A 23,142-nucleotide genomic window follows, 5' to 3' on the forward strand; every position below is an offset into this window, starting at 1 on the left:
ATCAAATCAAATAATCTTTATTTGCTAAATGTGGTACAGTTTTGGTGTTCGTTCGCATTAAAATGCCACCTTTTGTCATAGGAACATGGCGTGCAAATATTTTATAAATAGCTGTTGGCCGCGACTACGTCTGCTTTTGATTTAGTTTTTTGATGTGGCATTAAATTTAGATTAGAAAAAAATAAAGTATTCAGTGTCGAGGAGTTCTGTTCCCTATCTCCAACTACAGTTTAGGCAAAATTAAACACATATTGTAACCTCTATAGTACAACAATAATTATTTAAATCGGTTATAATCCGTCGGAGTTATGGTGTAAAATCGTCTAACACTCATTCCCTCTCCCAAAGGAACCGATCTTAATGTCGGGATAAAATTATCCTATACTACTTCTAACACTTCCAAAAATATGTGTACAAAGTTTCATGAGGATCGGTTAAGTAGTTTTTGCGTGAAAGCGTAACAAACAAACTTACATTGACATTTATAATATTAGTAGGGATAGGGATAGGGATAATATTTACAACGATTTGTAATTATTAATTTAAACTACCGGATATTGTTTATAACTAATTTGGGAGGACTGAGTTAGATCACCTCTAACTTGTCGAAATTATGTGCGTTTAAGCTATCAAAATACCTACTTTAAAAGTGAAAGAATCATTGTAACGAAACTGTTATGAGTATTTTGATAATAAAGTGGTTGTCATTCAACACGAGTTTCATTAACATAACATGGTGACATCTTGAGAATTATCTAGAATTTTTTCAAACCTGTGTGAAGTCTACCAATCTACACTTGGCCAGCGTAGTGGACTACGGCCTAAGCCTTTATCATTCTGAGGGGAGACCCGTGCCCTGTAGTGGTCCGGTATGGGTTCATACGGTAATGATGAAACTATTTAAAACAACCTGTATCCCACTACTATGAGTACCAATAGTGGGTGATGATGATGAATAAAAATGAAGTTTAAGGGTCATTTATAAATAAAACGATAGAAATTCGAGTGCGTGAATATTTTATTTTGTACGTCTTCCGTGGAAGTTGGAATGCATTCATTAAATCAGTTTCATAGAAAATAAAAACATGCTACTTAATTAAACATTATATACAAAAACATTTCTCACAAAATATTACATCTGAGTATGTGTTCGACTATAAATTTTACTACATTGAGTACATTTGAAGTAAAGAGTTTAGTAAAAAATAGTTATATGTTTAAATAATATCAATTGAGCAAATTTATAGGAATGTTTAAGTTTCGAGTTTTTAACAATTAACAATATGTGTTAATTCCCGTACAAATGGAATGTTTCGAATTCATAATGTATAAAACTGAACTTCTGCTATTTTATTACTATATTTACTATAAGATATAAATCGAAGAACTAACAAATTTCACAAAGCACCCGATGTTAACACATTTTAAACCTTCAAACGACACTTCGATCAAAATTCTACTAAAATTGAATAAATTATATTAAAGTTATACAAAAATATACGCAGTTATATTAGATACTTTTTTCCGTTAAAAATTGGATGCAACAATTGGTCCATTTTTGCATTTTATTAAAACCAGCTAACTAACCTAAATCTTACAGTACAAATAATTTAGTATTTACACACAATTTGTACATCCTTCAACCGGGGTTTAAGTACCAATAACATTTCATTAACTAACTACTTAAGATACGTATTTGGATAGACTCTTTATTCAATCGATAACAATTCACAAAACTGACTTCCCCAAGTCTCTACATCTTATTTATAACCACCATACGATTTACTGGCCACCAATATGGTGACAAAAAAATTAAAGTCATAAAAACGCTATAATAGCGCCTCCTTTAAATGGCATCAGACTTTGGTTGTCAGATCTAAGGGGTGGAGTTTGATCCTCTTTATTTGGGAGAACGACAAATCTTCTTCTTCACTGGCAGATGCTCGGTCACTCCCGGATTCAGGATCATCATTATCGGGAGTTATAATCTCACTGTCGTCAGAACGCCGTCGCGCAGAACTCGATCTACCATCAGACTTCACGGACAGATCCATCGGGTTCTCTTGCAGAGGAGATTCAGATGTTCTCCTCTCAGCTGGAGGAGTCGGTACAAACTCTGCTTCAGATATCACATCTTCTTGTGGGGTTGGTTGTATAGACCGCTGCTGCTTAAGAATCTCATCCAAGAAGAATCGCTTCGAAGAATCAGTGTTATTGTCATCGATTCTTACATCGTTGTTATTTTCAGCCACTTGTCTAAGCGCTGCGTGATCTAATAAATGTCTAGAGTAAAGTGGGTGGAACCCTGGTGGAAAGAGTAAGTGATGATGATTTTGTGGGAACGGGTTAAAGTGCTGCGGGTGTAGGAAAGGTGAATGTGGGAAGTGGGGCAAGGCTAAAGGTAAAGGGAGGAAGGAATCTCTAGGAGGCGTCAAAGGTCTATCAGGGGGTCTACATTGAGTTATCCGAGCCTTTTCGTCTAGCTTGGGGGATGATCCACTTCGATGAGAATCTGGGGATCCGGAGCAGGGAGCTTTGTAGTCATCAAGGCCTAATAGAGCCAGCTCTTCTTTTGTCCTAGGTCGCGCAAGTCCAGGGAAGAGATGAGGTGGAAACGGCGGTGCAAGATGAGGAGATTGCGGCAGTCTGGGGGGCGAATGCGATTGGGCAGCTTGTTGTTGTTCTTGCAGAAGGCAGTGTATTTTGAACCAGTTAGATCTTCTCCCGTATCTGGAGCCGGATTTTGACATTCCGACCATGAGACACTTGCGAAGTCGACACGCTTTGCACGCCGTTCGGTTCTTTTTGTTTATGACGCATTCCCCGTTGTTCTTGCACTCGGTGATTGAGTTCAGGTTGTTGTAGGACCGCCCGAAGAAGGACTGGAAAGACAGAAAAAGATAAGGTTAGAGGGCAACGTAATAAACAAGGGATTTATGCAGTATATCATAATTTTCATGGGTTTCTAAGTGGCCTCTATAAGTGATAACATCATTAAAAGAGTACATCGTAAATTATTTATAAAATAACATTATCTTAGCAGGCTTGTATAGTAAAACATAATAAGGCTTTATTTACACGGCCTGTTGGCTACGACTCGAGTGCGTAACGTCGAAAGTGAAACCGCTGCCTTATTAACGTAGTGTTTACGGTTTGAGACGCTATTTCCGTTGGATATAGGCCACAGGTTCTGTTCCGGTCGGCTACCCTCGTTTATATACGGTTTCATTTTTCAACCTTGGGTTTTTGCTCAACTCGTTATATAAGTCACTCCATTGTTTGGATCTTTCGGCTTGATCAGAATTTAAAGGAAAATGTTTGTCGATACAGCGGCCTCCAAGGTCAAGAGAGTCACATCGTATGAGGCGATTGAACATTCGCGATAATGTCATGTCAATGCCTTTACGTCTTTTGGAAATTATTCAGAAGTAACAAAGCCGTATCAATATCTTGGGCGGACACTTGGACGCTGCCAAAATATTTTCGGAACACGAGTTGAATGATAAACGTGTGCGATTGCACCGCTCGCGTCATAGTAGAGGAATTTAAACTAAAACAATGCCATCTTTAAATCGCGTTCCGCGCGTGATCCGAATCTCAGTGGTTCATCACAGTAACCTACTAGCAGCGGGCGCGATCGCGTCAAAGTAGCAATTTTTAAAAATACGCATAATAAATTCTTATTTACATTAATTTCATTGCGTGTGAATTCGTCATTTGCATTTTAATTGATTTTGTTATGCTGTTTAGCAAATGTTTTTTAATTTAAAGCAGATTGAAATAAATTCAGGAATTTTGTTTTATTTGCTCGCTGGCTGGCATATTTTGTCTTTGCATTAAAAGTTTCACATCGTTTTTCTCGCGAAACTCTCGTGAAAAAAAAACGATGTGAAACTTTTAATGCAAAGACCAAATATGTATTGCGACTAATATTGGGCGGCACATATATAGACCCGGTGGACGAGCTCCAAGCTGCATTGATGACCCCACATCAGGAAATGCAGTTGGGAGATCGAACACTTGGTGAAAAGATGAAATCAGGTTTCACTAATATTTATATACTTTCTATATTTTCTCTACAAGATAACTCTTGGCTAGAGAAAATATAGTCTAAGAGAGAAGCAGGCTAACCTTTTAATGGTACGGCATGTTATATTACCTAACTGTTTTTAAGAGGGATCGTCGCTCAATTGTTTCGCGGCATGAATTCTTTGGCGGTGGGATGACTAGCCAAGCCTGAAGCCTCGCGTCATATTTCATAACATTTCACACGCTGTCGCTTGTTACTGCGAACCAGCACTTGCGAACGTGTAAACGCCGCTCGAGATCAAATAGCAGATAAAATCGGCGCCCGCGCAGCCGCTACTATACTGTTTTAGCACTGCGAAGGTGACATTTTTAAAATAACAATACTCAAGGTTATTTTTATCACTTTTAAGATTGTCTTCAGTAATCGATACTTTAAAAGGTTTTTATGTTTTGTTATAAATAATATTTAATTTTGTTAAATAAGCAAAACCAATGGGTATAGACAATAGTCCAAAACGTATATAATATTGATGAGCTTGCAAAATGTAATATTAGTGACGTAGGTAGTTTCTCATACCCCGAGAACATAGCACGAGATATATTAGAAAAAGAGTCAGCTGACCTGGACTTTAAAGAAGAAAGGAACAAGCCCTACAAAGTCCGTCAACCTGAGGCATAGGTGTAAAGCCTCATGTGTATATAATACCACGAGCCCTTCAGTTCGGACCACAGAAATGCTGCTTAGAAATATTTATGCTAGCGAGTTCTTATTTGCATGCATAGATAAGTAGGATGTACAATTGGAAAGCTCACTAAGAAGAAAATACATTTACAGCTAGAGAAATGGTTACCTGCATTACCTAGAAGTAATACCGAGTCGGCATCTATATTATAGTTAATCGATACGACACATAATTTTCACATGACCCGCGCGACCCGTTGAACTCAACTGGCCCAACCTGATCGGCGCATAAAAGTGAGCTTTCCTGTACTAGTTTGATGTTATAATTAATGGATCAGATAAACTGGCTGGGATGCGCCCCACGTCGCTGAGTACGCATAATCGGTTTGCTGCTTGTGTTTATAGTTTATTTGTATACAGGTATATCTAAACTATTTGAACGAGTGAAGGATTCGGCGTTTGCTCATCTTTCACAGCCTTAAAACTTCTGAATTAAAGAAAGTGACTTTAAAGTTGGAGAGTCGTAGCTTAGTCAAAGCGCTAAGGCCACGATTGCCAGGATTTAGATTGCCAGGAGAATTACAGGCTCAAATCCTGTCGGTTTTTTTTACATGCATTTTAAAATTTTAAAATAGATATTTCTCCCAATAGGTAAAAACACTATAAAAATTATAAAAATATTCGTAATGTATCTTATAAATGGGAAAATAATTCCGTTTCCTCGTTTCACACACTTTGTGCTAAAATATCCTAATTTTTAATTGTAATTATAAACAATAAAAAAAAAGTATTTACGTATATTATTCATAAAAATAATTATCAGTCATCTCAGTACCCATAACACAAGCTACGCTTACTTTGGGGCTAGATGGCGATGTGTGTATTGACGTAGAATTCATTAAGTGTATACAGCTGAGTTATATTATATAATAACTGTGTTTCCTGCCCAGAAATTAAACCCAGTATCTTGTTATCCGTAGTAGAATATCCTAGACCTAGGGGGTGTAGGATATACTACAAATGGGAAGATCTTCCTCCAAACGGGTGATCGTGCTCGGCGACCGAGGTCCAACCTTGCATATTTGGAAGTTGTATATATGGTAATTTTTTGTGAACACTATGTTAGTGTGATGCAGGATCTTTGTGGCGCCATCTAGTTTAGTAATGCGGAAACCGATACAGCCGTTTATTATGCATATACACAATTATATATTTGTTAATATCAGGACATAGGAACGGCCGTAGAAGCTTAGCACCTTTGACCCTTACTTGACATGCCGCTAAGCACGCTAGGCTTTTATATTTATGCATTTTGGTTTCTATTATTATTGTGTTGACAAAGCGATAATATCAATTCATATAGTATCAATAATTGCCACCTTAGCCACCTATAATTTATTTATTTTGTATTATACCATACATGTGTATAATAATTTAGAATTGAAGCCATATTAATAAATAGTTTTAGACGAATACAAATTGTGAGGTGTCACTTTGAAATATTAATATACCTAAACAGCTGACCGTCGTACCGTCGAGCTTCTTGCTGGTTCTTGGCGGAAAAGTACTAAAAACTATTGGTAGATATGTTTTGAATCGCTATATGAAAAAAAACTTGTTACAAAATGTACCAATAACCGATAATAGACTATATGTTTTCATCGGTTCAAAGGTAAAGAAATAAATACCTCAGTAAATTTTAGAGTCAAGTTGTGTCGGGAAAAACCTGTATTTAGTTTTAATAGTTTCATTTAGTTGAGGGTTTCTTTAACGCAGGTACGAGTTAACTCAAAGAAATCGTCACGTAAGTAAAATGCGTTATGCCCCCTCTATACATACCGTGAGGTTCCGTATTAGGGGTAAAGGGGTAGTTCGGATATAATCGTCAAGCATTAGTCGCAATACTTAATATTTGCATCGTGAGTTTATGTCCGCGTAGTCGTAGAAACTCCGACCAAGATTACTCTTACTACTCAGCGTTAGCCTTAGACTGTCTGATAGGAAGCAATGATCTCATCTAGAAGAGGCCTATCCATTTTATACAGAAACGGAAGTCCAAATGTTTATCCAACGCGGTTAGTAACGTAACAGTAATGATACTGTTACGTTTTTGACGGGACAACTTCTTATAATTCGATGGAACAGGCTGCACGCACGAAAAAACATGTCGTATGCGGCGTTACCTCGCTCTGAGGCGTTCCATTCAAGGCTTGAAGTGCAAGCGAGAGCGCGGAGTCTAGAAGACGTTTATGCACTCTTGGAAGAACTGGGGAAAATGTAAGCTGGAAGGGCATTCCAGATCCTTGTGTTGCGAATGAGAAACGAAGATGCAAAGCGCTTCGTACGCGTTCGTGGTATATCAACCATGTACGCGTGTAACTTTAAACTTAGGTATGACTAGAGTAAAATCTCTCACTAGGTACTCAGTATATAAAATCCTCCATACAACATGTCATATCGTTCTGAGTGACTGTTAAAAACCTATTTGGTTTAATATTCGTCAAAATAATTATAGTATTCAAACGGGCCCTTCTAATACGTCCTTGTGCCCTTAGAGCGGTACACGCGGTCATATATGGTACCATTATTGATTCTCAAGTATTCATGAATACATCCTATTCGGTAGGGCTCCTACAAATCTTAGACTTTTGATCGGCCAATATCCAGACCATGGCGCGAGAATAAACTATAATAAGTGTTGACTACAAACACAACATACTGACTTGACGTTTCCAAACTGCTTATAAACTAGGCCTACTTGAAATAAATGAATTGAATGAATTTTTGAATTTCTTTGTGATAGACATCATCCGGGGAAGTACTTCCACCATGGCTACTTCTGTTGCTAAGCAGCATTGTTGCAATGCTGAAGGGCGATTGCCGGTGTTGCCGGCTTAACACCGGCTTAACACCAGCTTAACACCTACGCCTTAAATTGATGGACACAGGGCGGCATGTTGTAGAACGTGCTCCTTGCATGCCCTGTAAAGTATTAGAGCAATACTATCCTTTGACGGCCGAGTGGCGCAGTGGGCAGCGACCCTGCTTTCTGAGTCCAAGGTCGTGGGTTCGGTTCCCACAACTGGAAAATGTTTGTGTGATGAACATGAATGTTTTTCAGTGTCTGGGTGTTTATCTGTATATTATAAGTATGTATGTGTATTATATTCATAACAAAAAAATATTCATCAGCTATCTTAGTACCCATAACAAAAGCTTCGCTTACTTTGGGGCTAGATGGCGGTGTGTGGCGGGAGATGATGGCGATAACCACATTCGTAAACTTAAAACTAAAGCTCAAATCGCGTCCTGGTCTAAGAAGAAGCCCACAACAAACTTAGCCGGGTGTTTTTTTTTGTTATAACCATATCACAATGTCATTTAAAAATAAATATATATATATTTAAAAAAAAATACTTGACAGGGCATGCAAGGAGCACGTTTATAGGGGATGTTTCCCACTTAGTCCACTGTCCTAGTCATAATTGTGCCAAGCCAAGTCGGGAGAGTCTCAGGCATGCAGGCTTCCTCAAGGTGTTTAACTTCACTGTTGAAGCAAGTGATATTTCAATTACTTTTAATACGCGCATAACTTACAGAAGTTAGATGTGAGATTCGAACTTGGCCCCCGAAAGTGAAGCCGAAATCTCACCCACCTGGCTATCACCGCTTCATAATAATGTTAAAAAGCGACCGAATAATCTATATATTGTTGGTTTCGCAGTTCGCAGGAGTTCTTAGATATCTTGAACGGTCAAGGTAATATCTCACTGTATTTAATGGCAGAATAAGGCTTAGTTTTATAAGTTGCATCAATGTGCGATTTTCTGCGCCGAAGATCAATAAAACCTTTACCTACATTATGGCAGACTATATATAGATTACAGGAGGTATTAAAAAATGATATAGAAAAGTTTTTACACAGTTAATGATTTTTTTGATAATACTGAAGATCTCAAATAAAATTGGTTTCCCTACCACATCTAGATAAGTTTTAAACAAGAAATATTAATTGATTAATTTATCTTTAGATAAAATTGCTAGGCTGAGCTGGGCTTTTAAATACTGTTACACATTATATAATAAAATTTTCCTATAATTGGGCATTATTGGGTATTAGCCTTTCCTTATAGGAGAGACGGATATGGATTTAAGATTTACCGCCCTGCTTCAACGTAGGCTGGCGGGCGGTAACGTTTATTTTCACAAGAAACCTTGCTTCATCATTGTCATGTCAACGACATGATGAATAATGTAGAAGGGGTTAAGGCCGTAGTCCACCCCGCTGGCCCAGAGCAGATTAGTGGACTTCACACACGTTTGAGAACTTTACGGAGGACTCTCAGGCATGCAGGTACGATGTTTTCCTTCACCGTTGAAGCAAGTTATATTTTAATAACATAAAACGCACATAACTTAGAAAAGTCTGAGGTGCGTGCTGGGATTCGAACCCTGCCTCCTAACTTGCTTTTGTAAAGTAACATTTAGTTGACAGTTGCGTGGACTACTGGATTCAAATCAGTAATCAGATCAGAAATATGGATATCTGTAGAAGAACCTGAGTTACTGAAATAGTTCAATGCGTCGCGTAGCTGAAGTGACAATTAGGGGACTCATGTCGCGGAGAACCGACGCTGAGGTCTCAAGGTACTGATACTTAACCCATACATGTAAACGCAGTGTTGGTGAGGACGTGGTGGCAGGCGATATCAGATGAGTCGTAGGGAACGCAAGACAATGGAATTTGGAGTCGCTCAAAAATACCAATTTCCAGGAGATAGCCCATCGTTTGATATGGTGATGCCGATGACGGCCTCATACCATTCATGACATTTGCTGTCTTGTGAACGGAAACAACGCTTAAGCACACAAAGAGTATGTGTAGAACCTACCTAGAACTAAAAGTGATAAGCAAAACCTATCATACAAAGATTCCTGAATACAAAGTAAGAGCCATAAAGTCTGCTGTGAGCAAATTCTGTAGTGCCCCATTAGGTCTTCATAAAGCGGGGTATAAAACTTATGGTACGTTTTATAGTGCTCTCCTTGACTCTACCTACCGCAGAGTTTTAAAAAAAGTTAGCTTTATGGACATTTTGATTTATAGGTATAAATTTAAGTAAAGATCCACACAGTAGCTATTTTATATCATACTAGCTGTTGCCCTGTCTGCTTTTGACTTCGTTTTTAAATGTGGCATTCAATTTAGTTGTAGTTCTAAAAAAATTTAAAGTATTCAGTATCACTAAGCCTTAAACGAGGGGTTTGCTGCTGTCCGCTGAGGAGTTCTGTCCTCTATCTCCAACCATATACATCAGATCTACACAAAGTTTGAGCAAAATTAAATAAATATTATAACCTCTATAGTACAAAAATAATTTTTTAAATCGGTAGTATTCTATATTACTTCTAACACTTCCAAAAATATGTGTACAAAGTTTCATGAGGATCAGTTAAGTAGTTTTTGCGTGAAAGCGTAACAAACAAACTTACATTGACATTTATAATATTAAGTAAAGTATAGGGATAGGCATAGGGATAGGGATAGAGATTGTAACTACTTAAATTTACTGCGGCAATTGAACTACTCTTTCGACTCTTGCTTGCATTGTAGGTAAATAAGTGATGATAATATAAATATATATTGTTGAGGAACGCACTCATAAATTATTATGAGTGCGTTCCTGACTGATATGAATACTGAGATAAGCAGTATTTGTTACCTAAAAATAAATAAATATACCACGATACACACATATCCATCTAGCCCCAAAGTAAGCGTAGCTTGTGTTTATGGGTACTAAGATTACTTATAAAATACAGATAAACAACCAGACACTAAAACTTTCATGTTCATCTCGCAAATATTTTCCAGTTCTGGGAATCGAACCCACAGCCTTGGACTCAGAAAGAATGGTCTCTGCCCATTACGCCAGTCGGCCGAGTAGAACTAAATAAAAAAAATTAAATCGTGTGCAATAATTCACACGTATTCATGAATACCTCCTGAGACGGATAAAGAGTTTCAAAATAAAACAACCTGTAATGTATTCTATCTCATTCTCTCCCATAAATTTATGTTTTTCTTTCTTTATCGTGACGCATTTTTGTTTCATCGAGTTTCAAATCACAATGATTCTAAAGAAGTCTTATATCAAAAATACCTAATTTGAGGGGAGTCTGCTTTTGAGACAGACTTCATTAGATTAATTTGAATAAATAATGTTTCGAATTGATTTTTTGTCTCAATGAACGTAATATCGATGAACTTTTATGTAAACTTTAATAGAACCATTTATAAAATTGACATTTCCTCCAAGTGTGGGTAAAAACACTGTAATAATTATAAAACTCAAAAGATCCATCTTCCAATGAGACTTTTGATAAAAACTTCTAGAAGATAATAGAACATTTACTAAGTGGATCCGACCGTCGCGTTCGGATGGACGTTGGGGTCTTAAGGTGCTGGAATGGGTACCCCGCACCGGTAAACGCAGCGTAGGTGGACAAATGACATCAGGCGAGTCGCTTGGAGCCGCTGGAGGCAGGCGGCCTAGGACCGCGGATTGTGGGACTCCCTACAAAAGACCTATGTCCAGCAGTGGACATCGATTGGTTGAATTGATGATGATAAATACGACGGGTTAGCTAGAAGGAGATTGGGTCTGGCAGTAGCCTATTCCGACTAAAATTTTTCGAGATGTAACATTGAATACATTATAGTTCCTGCATTACATGACAGTATTGTCATTAACTGACTAATGTGAGACAATAACTCAGCACATATGTATGTTTCCGCAACGTGACATCTGCACCGACCGGTCCACCTTGAGAGCAGCCGGCCAATAGATGCAGAAATCATAAATCTCCGAGAGATCGAATAAATCTACCATTAGTTTAATGGGTGTGACTTCACTGATAGTTTCATTCTTAGGGAAATTTATTGATACGAAATATAAGAATGATCAAGTGTTGTTACTAAGGCGTATAGTGTTCTGGAAAACCAGAATGGTTTTTTGTAATACTAATTTCATTTGGAGAAACTCCCGCAAACTACAATTATTAATAAGAATTTTGCAGCAGAAATACGCAAGTGTCTTTGTTTGTCCATCCTTCAAATACAAGTAAAAAAACACTGTGACAAGCAGCAATCCGCGGCATCGCTTCACATAAGACGAATAATCGATACAATCGATTGTACCCCAATGACAGGTGTAATCAAAACATAGAGCAGAGTTCTCATCGCGTGGCGAAAACGAGAGGTGACATGAGATTGATCATTTATATTTAGATCACGGATATATCCTTGCGTTGGGAGAGGCTATTAGTCGAACACGGCTAGCATGGGCAGGAGACAATTATTACCCCGGGGAAAGAATAAAAATGTATCCCACAGCTTTATCAACTCTTAGAGCACTGGCCCACAAGTGGAAATAATATCCAAATAGTATATGTGTACGAATAAACGGGGTTAAACTTCTCCTATTCGATGTTCCCGTGCTTTAGCAGGCGGACACGTTAATTATATCCCCTGTCAGGTGATATAATCGGAGGTTATATTTTTAGTCTCCTGCTTGTGTAGCCTTATTATAGGCTTCTGATGAAAAATAACAACTCAAAATGGTGAACGTCTATTTAGGCAGTCGATAAACTAATTAAACGACTAAAATAGTCCTAAATAGTCGTGTAAAGGATATTTACTTGAGCAGACGTGAATCCGGCTATCGCGCGTCATAAATCAACCAACGCCGCCATTATAGAGTCGCGGTTGCAGAACCATCCGTCAAAATGCCACTTGTCACTTTAACGTACTCGGAGTGACACACATCAGACAAGACGGTCGTGTCTTAATCCGTTCTAATATTTTACCAACATACGTAATAGCATTTACAACGCGAAACTGTTTTAATCATTTGCTAATACACTGTAATATTTTGTATGTAGGTACACTGTTTGTTGTTTACGAAATACATTAAATATGAAAATGTCTGTCATCAAGATCTCAGATCTCAGATCAGAAGAAGATGCAATAGTTGAGTCAAACATAGACCCCCAACAAAACAAACAAACGGAATTTTTTGTTTTGAACACCACATTCACTTTTCACTGCACTTCATCCGGTCCGTAAACATTGTACACAACACAAAATGTATTATTGTATAGAAGCTGTCCACGCGGACGCATCGCTTACTTAAGTAGGAGAGAGACATATGTCGAACGCGGAGGCCGACTGTGCCTCTTTGTCGCTCGTTCCGCGCTCTCGCTTGCACTTCAAGCCTTGCATGGAACTCCTCAGAGCGAGGTAACGCCGCATGCGTCATGTTTTTTCGTGCGTGCAGCCGGCTCCATCGAATTATAAGACGTTGTCACGTCAAAAAACATTTTAAAATAATGAAAACATTTTCAAAAATTGGCTAAAGCATCAATGTATACAACTGTTTACCATTATAGATAAACAATTATAAATATGTGCATATGTATGAAACATAATAATTTGATATGCATTTTAATTCGGTCTAATAATTAACTTAGATCAACTAATTTAAATAATTAGCAAATTGTATGTATTGTCGGAAATCAAACAGAATAACTTTTGTAGAATTTTGTGCTAAAAATTGTCCGATAAAGTGGTCCATGAATTAAAAGATTGTCAAACAAGATTAAATTAAACGAATGTGCGCTCGAGTGAAAGAAAATATAAACCCCGTTAATACTATCATTTAGGTATATTTGAAGTTGAGTATTTTTTACGTATTTGTAAATTGGTAATCAAATCGATAAATGACTTTTCCAATAGAGCGTATTTGCGACATCTATTAACATTTATACCGTCATCCGATAGCACGTTACTATGGTGAAAATTTATTGTACAATAACTTGCTATCAAGTGACGTTTAAGTCGATTTAAAAACGTAGATTTAATCATTTCGAACTTTTATTTTATTGATACTAAATTTTATGTGAGAAATATTGTAAACATTGACCACCAAGTCATGGTTCTTCTTGTTTGGTAAAATCAAGTGAATAGCTATCGTCTAAATCTGTTTAAATAACCTTTTTATAGTGACGTTTATGCGTGAGTTGCACTTTTCCTGACTTGTCAAACAATCGCCTATAAACAGGGCATGCACATGGAACCTGGAACGTGCCGCGTTGTGTCCATCAACCTAAAGCGTAGGTACACTAATGCCTCTGTTATTATACCGGCAACCTCTGTCTTCAGACCGGAACACAGACAAATAAATTTTATCACTTTTCAGTGGATATAATGGGGGGATAACATATTTGTCTTTTGCTCAAGCTATCCGTGCTGGTTTTAAGTAATCTAAGAACGCTACGAGTAAGTAAACGTAACGTCAAGGCTGCTTGGAAGCAGGCCACTCAACACTCATCTCTCACAAAACAAAACAATTCTAAAGATTGTTAGACTATAAAATGATGTTGGAAAAAATCAATCTGCTGAGTATCTTGCCAGCTCTTGACTTGACGTTTCAAAAGTGCTTATAAATTAAGCCTACTGGCAATAAATGAATTTTAATTTTTTTTTTTAATTTTGTAAAGGGTTACTTACATAAGAATCGGACACAAGTGTCTGTTCTTATATAAATAACAATGCAGCTTGTATTTAGTCAGTTACAAATAATAAAGTCAGAAAAAAAAACAGCGTGTGTCTATGACTCACAATCACAAATTTGTCTTTAGATTTGTCTCAGAATATTGTCTGTGTAAATGATTCAGTTCCTTTTATGATGTTTTCTGTAGCACTATTTTAAGATCTGTTAATTTAGTTTGGATTTGTGCTCAACCAAATTGGCAGCACTGTCTAAGGTCTGTGCTAACTCAGAGGTAATTCACGTTTACAAGGGCCTAACCAAAGACACCATGTACTCCGCATTTCGTGACGTGAATAAAAATGACCGCCACGCTCCAATAAGTCGATCGCTGTGCAACAAGTTGCGTCCGTTGACAGTTTCATAACGACCTCTATAAGACAATGACAATCATTAAACGATGACCTACAATTGAAGCGATTCTCGACCCTGCGACCTAATCTCAACTCTCAACCATGAAGTCTTATGCCCGTTTACACTAAACCTGAATGATTGAGGCGATGTCTGTGGTAAAAATACATTTCACCAACTCTTAGGTGATAACTATTGGTGAACGGTTGATGTATGCCTAAGAATCACCTTAATTAAGCGATACTTATGTAGACATTGCTTTGTTCCTCGTCAGTAAAAATGGGCGATAAACTCTTGATTCTTAACTCTTCACTCTTGTTTAGCCACTCTGCACTTCGAGAGTGATAAAGAAAAATTGCTCACTACTATTAGATACAAACAGGCGTTACTTTGCGGAAATCCATGTTATATTATGAAAAATTAAGCTTAATTTGCTTTTCGCGGACTATAGCAAATTAAGCTTAATTTTCATAATAGCTCACTACTTTTAACCGACTCACAAAAAAGGAGGTTATAAGATTGAACTTTTTAATTTATTTTTGTAGAAACGGCAATGTTGTAGAAAACATTTATGTCTTGGTTTTTAGTTGTATAATAAAGTCGGTTTTTCAGTTCTTTTATTATTGACTAGCTGACCCGCGCAACTTCGTCTACACCTTATCGGGATAAAAAGTATCCTATATGTTGACCCGGTATATCAGCTACTACTTATACCAAATTTTATTTAAATGCGTTCAGTAGTTTTCACGTGATGCCCGGACAGACAGACAGACAGAAAGACGAAAATGGAATAAAAATCTATTTTGGACTCAGTGTCGATTACAAAGCATCCCCCTGTCAAAATTTTCAAAATATATTAAGTGTACAGAAATCTTGCAGTTACAGTTTTATTATAAGTATAGATATTTTATCCTACTATTACCATATACTGCGATTACTATTATACTTACTCCATCAGTGGACTGTTTTATGCTATTGATGCCCATTAAAAGTCATTAATATCAGTCTGTAGTTTTTGTATGGGATGGGATATGATATCGTATAATAGACGGCCGAGTGGCGCAGTGGGCAGCGACCCTGCTTTCTGAGTCCAAGGCCGTGGGTTCGATTCCCACAACTGGAAAATGTTTGTGTGATGAAAATGAATGTTTTTCAGTGTCTGGGTGTTTATCATTATATTATAAGTTGTGTATTATATTCATAAAAAAATATTTATCAGCTATCTTAGTAAAGCTATGCTTACTTTAGGGCTAGATGGCGATGTGTGTATTGTTGTAAAAAAAATATATATATGAAGGTCTTGCAAGAAATTCTTTGAACGTCTAGCTGTCCTTAAGAGGATACGGGATCGATTAAAATCGAATGGCGTCACGAGACGAATTGATTTGCCCGGTGAATGGCGTTGCGATTGTTTGGACGTGGCCATCGCGAATGGGCCGTATGATTTTGATCCAGTTCTTTTTAATTAGCCACTTTATTTGCAAGGTTAACAATGTATTGTTTTGCGTAACACAGTATAAAGAGAGTACAGTGCGCCTTTGAACCCTTGGTAAGTGAAGAGCGAACGATCGACACAGAAATCGCGCCCGTTCACAGAGGCTATGTAGCAGTGGCATGCACTTCGTCATTGTTTTTCCTATATTAATCACAGAATGTTATAGTAGTACCGCCATGTTTATTTTTGCATTGCTGTGTTCTGGTCTGAAGGGCATAACACCTACGCCTCAGATTGATGGACATACGGTGGCACTTTGCAAAACGTATCCCACGTATACCATATAAAAATATTCATCAGTCATCTTAGTACCCATAACACAAGCTACACTTACTGTAGCGCTAGTGTCGTGGTATATATATATTTTTTTTAATGGTAGAGTTATTAGAAAAATATAAAGTAAAAATTTCAACTGTAAAGAAGCCCTTCTTGAATTAAATTAAAATATATTATATAATTAATAAATTAAATAAAATAAAAAATAAATAAATAAATTGTATCTATCCTTTTAATTCTAGGATTATTTCCCATAATTTAATGAAACCATTAGATTCATATTATAAAATGCGATCAGTTTATGCCGCTAGCAGCAAATAATTGTAAAGGCTACTGGAACGTCATTTGATTCGAGCTCGTATGTATTTTTTGTTAGTTACTTAGTATTCCGTTTAAGAGACGTAAACGTTAATGTTAAACAACCGATCAATACGATAACATCTTATTTTATTAATGAGGATAGTGCTACGTATATCATTATATAGGGTGGGAATTTGGAAGCGGGCAGTGAGTTAGATGAATATAATGTAAAGAAAAGTCTAAGGAAATCAGCAGGAATATTAATAGATCTGGAAGTGATTAAAGAAATTGCGATAGACTACATCATTATAAATGTAAAAGTGTTTGTTGATTTTTCCTTCTTTCACAGATTAACGGAGCAACGTATTGGCTTAACTTTTTGCAGGCATCTAACCCTGTTTACTATTATTATTATTAATTTCACATACTAAAATAGTGAATGGTTTTGGTGAAATAACATTAGTGTGAAATACGTTTAGCTACTAGTCACGGTTAATATCGCTAACATGTAATAATAGTGGTTAGACCCCGCATTGAAGCAGTGTGGTGGGTTTATGCCTTAAATGTGTCCGCCTATGTGAAATGAGCCCTGTGTTCAGCAGTAGGCTGTATATGACAATGATTAGTTTGCATTAGTTTCATTTCCGCCTCACTGACCCGTGTCAAAATGTCACTCCGTATAAAACGAACGTAAAACTCATTAAATTGCATTAAACGGCTAATACTAAAGCCGAAAGCCCAATTAAGAATAAAGTAACAATCCGATTAATTCAGCCGGGCCATTAAAGGTAGGACTTTTGTTTTCTTTGAGGCTGAAACTAATGCGGGTGACAAATTATCGAGCGGCGGTGCCTTTTAGCGGCTTTAAATCGCTTCGGCTCTTAACTACCGTCCCGGCACAATGGCCGCGCGGCGTGGCGCCGCGGGCGATTGTCCCCGCACAATACGCGATTACACACACAGATAATCGCAGAAAACCTTTAAAAACAAATTAGTAGCCGTGATTTATTACCGGTGAAATCATAGAGCGTCTCTCTTAAACGAGGAGACGTTCTTTCCCGTACAAAGTACAGGACCGAGTGATACCGAAACATTTTATTTTATTTATTCGTTTCAAAAGTGATGAAGACTTGGAAAAGGAATGATAAAATTTTATAAGATCTTTTACAAGATTGGATGACTTGTCAACGGAATGCGAGAATTTTAAATGTAATCACATCTATTGATATAACATTTACACACAGATTATTGCACAAAATCTATCTTAATCATTTTCGGTAAGGTAATTGAAACTTTATGTCGTCGCGGAAGTTAGCTACGAGTGTAGTTTCACGCAGGTACTAACCGTCCAGCTTATACCGAATATTGAATTTGCGCATCGAAAGCACGAAGTTCGAGAGTCATAAAGTTTGATTCTGACTATAGCTAGCCACCGCCTCCCACCGGAGAAGAAGTCAACTCCTAAGCGTGTTTCTTTGTAATCGCCAGTTGCGAAATGACAGCACTCTGGGACAGACGCCGTGATCTCCGCTCGCGTGCGGTACCACAATTTGAATATGCTCCAAATTTGAATATAATTTGTCGACGGCCGAGTCGTGCGACCGGCGGCGCGATCGTCGCAGATAGAGCATCCGGATTTGCCAACACCGACGTCCTTGGCCACTCTGACCTAACCTCCTAACTCACCTTTCATGGTGTCATTAGACAAGTGATTCTGTTTTAACGACAAGTGTTGCAAAGGAAATAGTAATTGAGGGACCAAGCAGATGGTAACTGTTACCTCATACCAGGTGGTAAGAGGAAAACCATTGCCTATAAGCAATGCAACATTTCGCAGAGCATGCGTATGCGCATCCTATAAAGTGCGACTCTCGGTCTATCAACCTGATGCGTAGATGCAATAAATAGTTGTCGTTTTTATACAAATCCCGTGGGGACTGTTGATTTTTTAAAATGAAAAATTAGCCCATGTTACTCTCCGTATTTCCAAATAACTTTATGCCAAAAATCAAGTGGAATAGTTACTCAGTTCGGGACCTAAGGAAGGACAAACAAACACACTTTCGCATTTGTAATATTACTAAGGATTTACACCGAGCAGATGACCCACCTGATAGTAGGTGGAAAACCATCGCCTACTTATAGAGCGACACTTCGCAGAGCGTGGGTGGAACCCATTCTACAAAGTGCCGACCTGTGCCCGTTAACCTAACGCAAAGGTTTAAAGCCTCATGTGCCAATTGCCATTACACCGGCAACAGTGGCGTGCATAGAGGGTATGCACAGGGTATGCAGAAGATATAAAATGAAGAAAACCTCCAGTACGAGTTAAAAACACAGGGTAGGCTTTTTATAACTATTACAATGTCTATCCTTAAGTTTTTTATAACTCGTACTAGATGTTTTCTTCATTTTATATCATCTGCATACCGTGTGCATATCCTCTATGCACGCCACTGACCGGCACCGAGTGAGGTGATACTTTAATCCTTTGATATTATTATATTTTTTTTTTTTGTTTTTTTTTCTTTATTATTTTTATATCATTATCAGCCAATAACTGGCCCACTACAGGACACGGTTCTTCTGTCAAAATGCTTAAGGTTTTAGGCCGTAGTCCATGACTAAGAACATTATGGAGAACCTGAATGCCTTAGGCATTCAGGTTTCCTCACGATGTTTTTCCTTTACCGTTGAAGCAAGTGATATTTTAATTGTTTAAAACGCACCTAACTTAGAAAAGTTAGAGGTGCGTGCTATGATTCGAACTCGGCCCACCGAAAATGAAGCTGAAGTTCTAACCACTAGGCTATCACCGCTTCTTCTTTTAATGTGTGTGTGACTTAACGTAATAGTAAATGTTTTAATTTAAAATTTGGAAACTATAATTAAAACATTCATTGAAGTTGCAAACTCATTGTAGCTACACATTCTGGTCAGAGGATTATAGTATGAAGTATTCTTAAAAATACCAAGTGTATATGTCTTATTAGCATTACGGCTATTAAATTTTAGATTCTTTTTAGGAATACAAGTAAATACCGGGCGTAAATGAGCAAAAGCTGGTTTAATATAAAATTTCCTATACACCAGTCCATCAACTCTCGTGAGCTTATAAATGATCTATCGAAGTAGAGAGCGGTAATTTCGTATGAGCGGTAATTGGAGCAGTGCCGCAGTCACACGTTTTTGCTCGCGAGAACATCAATCACTAGTCGGCTCGCTAACTACTGCCGGTGGACCAACAAACATACGATTTCATGTCAATAGTGTTTACAGTTCGAGCAATGCTACTTTGCCGGCCAGAAAGAAATAAAAAATAAATAAAATAATAAATAAATATACTACGACAATACACACATCGCCACCTAGCCCCAAAGTAAGCTTAGCTTGTGTTATGGGTACTAAGATGACTGATGAATATTTTTATGAATTATTTATACATAAATACTTAGAAAATACATAAACATCCAGACACTGAAAAACACTTAATGCTTATCACACAAACATTTTCCAGTTGTGGGAATCGAACCCACGGCCTTGGACTCAGAAAGCAGGGTCGCTGCCCACTGCACCAGTCGGCCGTCAAATGTCATTTTTTAGCTGTTTGCTGACACTTCATCATCATCGTCATAATAAATTTAACATTTTGCGTAAATATAATATCTTGTATTCTGAAAGAAGACACTTCCAATGTTCCCATTGTCCTTTTTCATAAAAAGTGTAAGCATATAACTATTTTCTAAGGTTTCGCTGAACGCATAGACTCTATGTACAACGGCCTTTTTAAACGGGTGTCGAACACTCTTTAAAGTTTTATCGCAGGGAATAAACTGTCCATTAACATTACATCACTACGCCATCACATCGCCTCACGTTATAGCTTTTATTGGTGTTAATTGTGTTAGAGTGGACAATGTAGCTGTTTATTAGTTGTGTTACTCCGCGATTTTATATCACCGGGAGTCTAGACTAGGTTTATAGTGCTGTCCAAATGAAATATACGTAATGATAGGTTACTTTGTGTTTGTGCATTTTTCATTCATTGTCACGTTATTCTTTCATCTATAGGTAGGCCAGGTACATTTAGAACTACTAAAAGGAAAAACAGGGCGAAGGTCTAGGCCAGTTTAACCTCGACTGTACTTCAGTACCCCACTGTCTTTTTGTGGTAGGCCAGCATAAAATTCCAGACAGTCAGAGGATTCAGTCAATTTATATTTGATATTTATTATAATTTGAAAGAATGCAAAGGCATGGTACATCTTCCACCAAGATTACCTTAAGCCTTTTTTTAACGTGGGCAGTTAGGAATACTTCTGCACCAGGGGAAGCGCAGTAGTACGTCGGTGTTCCAACTCGTTTTTTTTCATATATTTTTTTTTCGCATTATAAGCCAGTCCTAGCTAGTTTTATAGGTGTTTTATAGGGAATACTTTGGAGCGTGTGCTCAGGAACTATTACATATCATTCCATCTTCACCATTCTACCATCGCACTACAAGACACCGTGCGGGTTTTCATCCCTATGTTGTCAATAAAATAAACTCGCACGAATCACTCAATAACTCATAGAAGTCACCCTGTAAAACTTACCTTTGACAACCCTATTGAAGATAAATCAGCGACACGTGCATAGTACCTACTGAACTAAACTGAATAGAACTAATATTTCGGTTTCATTTACACGATGTAATATGTAATGTAAAATGTTCTTCCAAAAAATAATTTCCATTTGTAAAAAATCTTGCCTCAATCTTATTTTCGTCAATGCTACAACACGTGTCATCTATATATACGTTCATAATGATATTTTTTATCACGAATAATTATTCGATTGCTGACACGGTCAATTAATCTCATGATCTCTAATATGCTCTACCTATCTCATCCTGTAGGTCAGCAAAAGTAAATTTAAACAACCAGTTGCCAAGGTCAAACTTCACTTTTTTGAGTCTAAATTGATGTGAACTTTTGTTTTAAAACGTTTTAAGTTTTCCTTTTATTTCTGTATTGATGTAAAGCGTATTGATATACAGTTCCTTAGAAATGTAACTGCTGTTACTTAAAATGTAATTCATTTATTTCAAGTAGGCCTTTTGACGTCTTTACTTGCTAAGTCTTTTCTTTCCATACATCATGGAAAGAAACACGGCATTAATATTAGCAAGTAGCTGTTGGTTTCAGGGTACCAATTATTTAAAAACCATTGGGACTTATTATGAAAATTAAGCTTAATTTTCATAATATGTCATGGATTTCCTCAAAGTAACGCCTGCTTCTATCCAATACCATTGGGTCAATTTTATAATTTTTTGCAAAACGCACTTCTTTATTATCTGAGCAGATAGTATATTAAACAGATATTATGTATAATATAATAGTGTTTAATTAATAAGCCATTAGAGAGCATCAAGGCAATTGTTTGAAATAAAATTGAGAAATGCCTATTTATCATAGCCCTTGTGAAATAGCAATACATTTCCCTTTCATTATTTTCTATTTCAGAAAAGAAAGTATTATTCTTTATAAAAAACAATTTATCTTCAGAACCGAGTACAGAGAGAAATAAATTAAGTGAAGTGCGGACAGATCTTAATAATTATTTAATATATTTTTTCGGGATACATTGCTAAAATGTGTGTTTATTTAAATATAAGCTATTATTTTAAATTTCAGGTTAATTTATTGGGACGTGAAGGGCTAGCTAATGACCAAAACGCATACATTTATAGTATTAACTAGATAACATAAAAATAAAACGGTCGTAGTGTTTTAGTATGCTATTAATGTAAAACATGTTAATATCTTTGGTGTTGTATATCAATGTATTTCCATATTGATATTACAGATATTATTTGTACGAGCAATTAATCTTAAATGTCAGGGGTCGTCTCAAAGGTGAATTACGATATTTTTATTAGTTTTTTTTGCAGAACGTCGTGATTTGTTCCAATAAATGACTGTTTATTGTTCTTATTATAAAAAAATACCAAAGCAGCAAAGCATATAAATGCATATTCTAGTGACAGATTGGCATGTCATAAATGATTTTTATATCATAATCGACATCGATCTCTGATAAGTGATAAGTAAGAAGACCAAGTTGTTAGAAAAACGTTCAGCAACGTCTCCGAGAATTGAGTATTGATTTTAGAGAGAGCTTACACCTCAGAGCTAATAACCACCACGTTACTAAACATCGTTCACTGCCATCGATTAAAACAGTATTATTCTAATATTACTTTTAGTCGTCAAGGTTTATCATATAAAAGTGTAATTTTAAAATATTACTGCTAGTACTGCTGTAAGCGCCATGATCCATGCTTATCATTGATATTGACGTCCGACTGGCGCAGTGGGCAGCGACCCTGCTTTCTGAGTCCGGCCGTGGGTTCG

General features: G+C 37.0%; 1 protein-coding gene across 1 annotated transcript in view; it reads right to left on the minus strand.

Moving 5' to 3' along the window:
• Positions 1-1,523: 1,523 nt before the first annotated feature.
• LOC120630470 (knirps-related protein-like) overlaps positions 1,524-23,142 on the minus strand; it is a 121,261-nt gene continuing 99,642 nt past the window's right edge. The window contains exon 3 of the mRNA XM_039899711.1: positions 1,524-2,882. Coding sequence (XP_039755645.1) covers positions 1,857-2,882 — 1,026 coding nt within the window. The 3' untranslated portion in view covers positions 1,524-1,856. The remainder of the gene's footprint in view (positions 2,883-23,142) is intronic.

The sequence above is a fragment of the Pararge aegeria genome, chromosome 16, assembly GCF_905163445.1.
Source record: "Pararge aegeria chromosome 16, ilParAegt1.1, whole genome shotgun sequence".
Lineage (NCBI taxonomy): Eukaryota > Metazoa > Arthropoda > Insecta > Lepidoptera > Nymphalidae > Pararge > Pararge aegeria.